Genomic DNA, 5777 nt, shown 5'->3' on the forward strand with positions numbered 1-5777 from the left:
TTAATAACAAAATATGGAGCCCCAGAAATCGTGTTGACAGATCAAGGAACAAATTTTTTATCAAATATTGTTCAAGAAATATGTAAATTATTTAAGATAAAACAAATGCGTACCACTGCATATCATCCACAAACCGATGGATTGGTAGAAAGGTTTAATAGAACGCTATGTGATATGCTTGCTTGTTATGTGGTAGACGAACCCGAGGAGTGGGACAGGTATCTGCCATTCGTCACATTCGCATACAACACGTCTAAACAAGCAACTCTGAAAGATAGCCCATTTTACCTTTTCTACGGAAGAGAACCCATTTTACCAAACGACATCAAGATCAACCGTCATTACGAAATGGAGGGAAATCAACATGAAGAATATTCTCGCCAGTGGAAAAAGGCACAAGAATTAGCGAACCAACATTTGTTCAAAGCTCAAACGAAGCAGAAAAAGTATTATGATGAAGGGACAAAAAGTGTCAAGTACAATCCCGGCGATCTGGTACTATTAAAAGCACCACCTCAAGCCGGAAAATTTATAAATAGATGGAATGGTCCATTTAAAATCATACGCGGTTTCTCAGAAATTACGTACGAAATCCAAAACATTACAAATGAAAAACATAAATCGATTGTTCACTGCAACCGACTTAAACCTTATATAGCACGAGATGCTCCGGCCAAACAAGAACAAGAGATCGAAGCGAGAAAAGCAGAAACGACAGCCATTAGACGAAGACCAGGGAGGCCTAAAAAGCAACTTGGACTGAAAGAACCCATAATATCATTCTTAGATCCAAGAATGCTATTCCCCAATCCATTAGACCAGACTAATTCCGACTTTAGGACAACCTCACGATATAATTTAAGATCGAGAAATCAGGCATCCAATTTCTAAAATGCAATTAATTTTTTTTAAACAGATGGAGAAAAAATTACTACTCTTTTGCATTCTAACTACATTGCAAACAACCCACACAATCTTCTCGTCTGTATGCGATTGCAACTATGTTAAAACACGAGGAATTCTAGATATTAACTCACCATACTATTGCCAAAACCCCAGCACTAACCATCAACCACGATACCTAACAAATTATACGCTAATGACTAAACAAAATCCAGTAAAAACTTGGAAAGGATGGACTTGCAAACAATGGATTAAGACAAAGAAAATAACCGGATCTTTCTGGATAGGGTCTTTTGACACAGTTTATTCACAGGAAACAAAATTGCTCTCAGCAATTGAATGCTGGGAAATGGTAAATAATAAAAAATGTGGGGGTAATCTTATGCAGGCAGGAACAACAACGTTGAGTTTTACATCAACTCCTACAGGGGAAGGGAAGTGGTATGCTATCAAAGAATACCATGCATTAAATTGTTTAGCAGAAGAGATAACATTAAAACAAGAGACACCAGAAAGCTTAGTGGAAAGTCCATTTGGATTCTTAAACACCACTCAGCAAGAAGGGGAGTATACACAAAATCATAACACCATAGTATGGGGAGATAGATCAACAAATTCATCAAATTCACAAATTATTTTTAAAGGTGAAGGGTATATAGAATTAACAAACTCAATGATTAATGTAAATACTAGCCGTCTTCTTGATAATAACAAGCAGATAGAAATAACTTTCTCTAACAAACCAGATATAAATAATAAAGAATTTGCCCAACCTGGATTTAAAGTAGTAGGGATGCCTTTAACATTTCTTATTTTTCCAGTAGAGACGACCACAAAGTTATACAAAAATTTTAAAATTTCATTACCATCCTGTGAGAACCAAGTAAATGTAGATACATGGTCTTGCAATGAATACGCAGATCCAATAGCGAGCAAAGTAAAACGGTCGACTAATAACGAAATTGAATTTCTTGACAATCGTGCTAAGAAAGAAGCTATGGGAAAAAGACTTTACAGCATATCGTATGCATGGGGTTCGATACGAATTGGGACATCCTATAATAACAAACGTAGAAGAAAATGGAATAATGATTAAAAAAGATACAATTGCGTATCTCATGGTTAATGGCTCATCAATAAACACGCAAGTATCAGTCCACAACCAATATGATATCCAAGATCCTTTGCCAACAGGAACAAAATTCGAATACATCGTAGATCACAGCATAAGGCTTATGAACACTAACATCTGCATCGTGGCAAATGAAAACAATCAAATTATGGCAGAAAATTGTACCGAAAAAACATCAAGATGGATACTGGATTTAATTAACTACCAATGGATTTCTCTAGAAACAGGCCTGTGCATCACCTTACATGATGAAGAAGAAGGACGAGTTAGATTGGCAACACTAAAAACGTGCAGTAGACAGGGAACAATTAGTGAAAATCAACAATGGGTTATCGAAATCCTAACAACAAACCCGGATGTGTTGGACAATTTCCCAGATGCATCCATTGACGAATTCGAAGAAATCCAGTTGGAACAGAGGACATCAGTAACAACGACCGTCAGTTCGCCAATTTTCGGAGGATTATTGAAGCGGAACCATGGGAGAGGAAACATCATATGGGACATGATAGGATGGGGACTAATGAAACATGGTAAGTCACCCGATGAAAAATGTTTAACACACAATGGCGTTAACAAACCAATAACACTCGAAGCATGCGATCCTAACTGGATCAAATGTCAAACAAGCCTACAAAAATTATTAACAAGTAATGACCCCTTGGTGCAATCACAAACAACCGTGGCTAACTGTAGCGAAGCATCTAGCAAGGGCCAAGCCTTCGAATATTCCTCCGACTTCACGATAAGACCATTTAACACAAACAACTGCATTAAAGCGAACACAACGATGCTCATCCTGCACGAATGCTCAGATAAAAGTTCCATCTGGGGAACATTCGATCACACAGGACAATTAATGGCAAGTGATAGAACAGGACTTCATTCAGGCGCTTCGGACCGGAAATGCCTAACAAGACGGATCGACAAATTATCGTTGGGACACTGTCATGGAACAAGCCAGAAACAACATTTTAGCTTCGAGTACCGGAATCCACATCAACCTAGAACATTGACGGCAGCAGCAATAATATCTCTACATACGCAACACGCCTTATTTGGAAAAAATCTACCAATCTTGCCACCATTAAACCATCGTGATCCAAAGGAGATTAACTATAAAACAAACGCAACGGAAGGAATAACTAAAAATTCGACCATAACGACAAAGTCAGCAACATCCATGACTGCTACAACAGATAAATCAGTCATACCTTCCATTGCAGCCAAGGTAACAACAAGTGCGAAGACAGAAACAACAACAACATCGATTAGGCCGACTACAACCACAACAAAACCGACAACAACCTTCAGAACAACAACAACAAAATCAACTACTACCACAAAAAAGCCGACAACAACCACAAAAATCCGACCACACACAACACAAAAACCGACCACAACCACACAAAAACCAACCACTACCACACAAAAACCGACCACCATCATTCAAAAGCCAAATACTACCACACTAAAAACAACCACTACCACACAAATAACAGCCTCTACACCCAAATCAACTACAACATCAAAATCTACGACAATATCAACAGAAGCAGAGAAATTACCAACAATAACATCAACAACCGCATCATCAACATTAACTAGTACATCACTCAAAACGACTATCACGACACAGTCATCTACAACTACAGAAAAAGTTTTCACAGAAACCACAACGACAGACACAATAAAACCAAAATCTAACCAAGCTGAAATTATTTCGTCCACCGAGCCAACTATAAGCCTAAAATATCTTACACCAAGTCAAATAAGAGAACAGCCAAGCGAAACAACAACCACTGAAATAACAAAATCAAGGGATAACGAAGAAGAAGATATAGAAAAATTTGAGAGACAAAACAATACAACCCGAGATAAGTCAGAATTTCAAGACAAAAATTCAAATGATCAATTAAAGGCTTCAACACAACAAAAAGAAAATACAGCACACGAACTTGTAATAGATGACTATCGACCGCTAAATGACGCTAATACAAGTAACGGTCTACCAAAATCCACTGAGGAGCTAAGTGACTTGATAAAATACGAGCTTGGAAAAATGCACGAGCAATACAAAATCAGTATTGAAACTGAACACGACAATAAATTGGCAAAAGAAATTCGGGATGTTTACTGCCAGTTATCAAAGATAAAACGAACGCAAGCCATAATCTTAGCCCAAACAAATGGATTGCTTGCAGCCGCCGCACTCGGACTTCCAATGTGTACAAGGATATATGGTTTTGGTCAAGCCATGACATTGCAACAATGCGACCCAAAAAGGATATCACTATCAGCAAAAGAGACCAAGTGTGGGTTCCAGCCATTTTTTGTTTACGGAAAAAACAACTGTACAATCGGACTCGACGGATGGTCTATTCATCCGTATTCGGAGTGCTTTTGGAAATCCCAATTGATAAACATCAACGGATATCCTCATACGTGGCAACATAACGCCACAGCAGGAGACTGGATTAAACAAGAGGCGACCATACATACTTCAAATCTGGATTTAATTGCAGAATTCGAAGAACTGCACTTAAACAGTTTCGACTATGGATTAAGGAACCATCCAGCTCATGGAACCATGGAAATGGAACAGCTAAACATCTTAAATGACCTGGTGGGACGAATTAATGAAGGAGAAGGCAAAGAGTTACCTGACATCCTAGTAACAGAAGAGCAGGACAATCAAATCGGGAACATGTTTTCCTGGTTTGACACATTAAAAATTATGGCTCTCTCAGCGATAGGATTCATCCTATTTCTCATCTGTCTAAGAATTTTTATTGCCTGTAATCCTATTCCACGGATTAAGGAAAGCTTCAGACGACGCAAGCAATCACGTAACGTGAGCGAAAGTGATGGTCAAGAAATGGATTCAATGATACCAGAACCCATCTACAGCGCTGGAGGAGCAAATGAAAAACCGTTCATTAGGGAATTTGCACCTTTAATGACGTTAGCAACAGAAACACCAAAAGAAACCCTTACGTCGATAAACACACCAAGTGCACCAAAGAAAGGAAAATTGTACCCTATCGAAGAATTAAAATGGGAAAACGAGCAAAACAAGGAATGTACAGGTAGCCACACGACCTGCAGCTATGTCGTTGGATACGGAATGGTGTGGGAGGATCTATGCAGATGTACTCCAGAAGACCATTTAAAACGCACAATTAACAAATAACGTTAAAAAAAAAAAAAAAAAAAACAAAAACAACCAAAAACAAAAAGAAACAAAGATGTAGTAAAGGATTTTATTTCCAATCCGTAATTAAAAAAAAAAAAAAAAAAAAAACAACCAAAAAATCGTAGACGTAGAAAAGGATTTTATTTCCAATCAGTAGTTAAAACAAAAACAAAAACAAAAACAAAATACAAAACAAAACCATAGTGAAAAAATAGAGTACACCGACGGAAAAGCAAATCAATCTTCCTCAGCAGAATCACTCAAATGATTCAAAACAGCCAATCGGACTTGGCGGTGCTCAAGTCGTATTTGGATATCGGCATACGTCAACTCCGGATAAAAATTGGAAACCGAAGCTGAAGGATGATAAATATCATCTCCGGATTCTGCCCACCACAAGAACCGTGCGTGCAGCAGTGGAAGAACATCGCGAAGTCGGGCGTAGCCAGGATATTCACTATATAAAAAAAAAAAAAAATTTTTTTAATAATAATAATAATAATAACTAAAAAGAAAATAGAACAAAAATAACAAAACAAGAAAAGA

At 37.7% G+C, this 5777-nt stretch overlaps 1 protein-coding gene and 1 pseudogene across 1 annotated transcript; both read left to right on the plus strand.

Annotated features, from left to right (window-relative positions):
- The first annotated feature begins 348 nt into the window (after nt 1–348).
- On the plus strand, nt 349–1999 carry LOC123469208. The gene is made up of 3 exons (XM_045168122.1): nt 349–495; nt 917–1723; nt 1781–1999. Exons 1-3 carry the CDS (start codon nt 349–351, stop codon nt 1997–1999), a joined length of 1173 nt encoding a protein of 390 aa, XP_045024057.1.
- A 22-nt stretch (nt 2000–2021) lies between these two features.
- Nucleotides 2022–5253, plus strand: LOC123469209 (annotated as a pseudogene).
- Nucleotides 5254–5777: the final 524 nt, after the last annotated feature.

Source organism: Daphnia magna, unplaced genomic scaffold, assembly GCF_020631705.1.
Source record: "Daphnia magna isolate NIES unplaced genomic scaffold, ASM2063170v1.1 Dm_contigs545, whole genome shotgun sequence".
NCBI classification, from domain to species: Eukaryota; Metazoa; Arthropoda; class Branchiopoda; order Diplostraca; family Daphniidae; genus Daphnia; species Daphnia magna.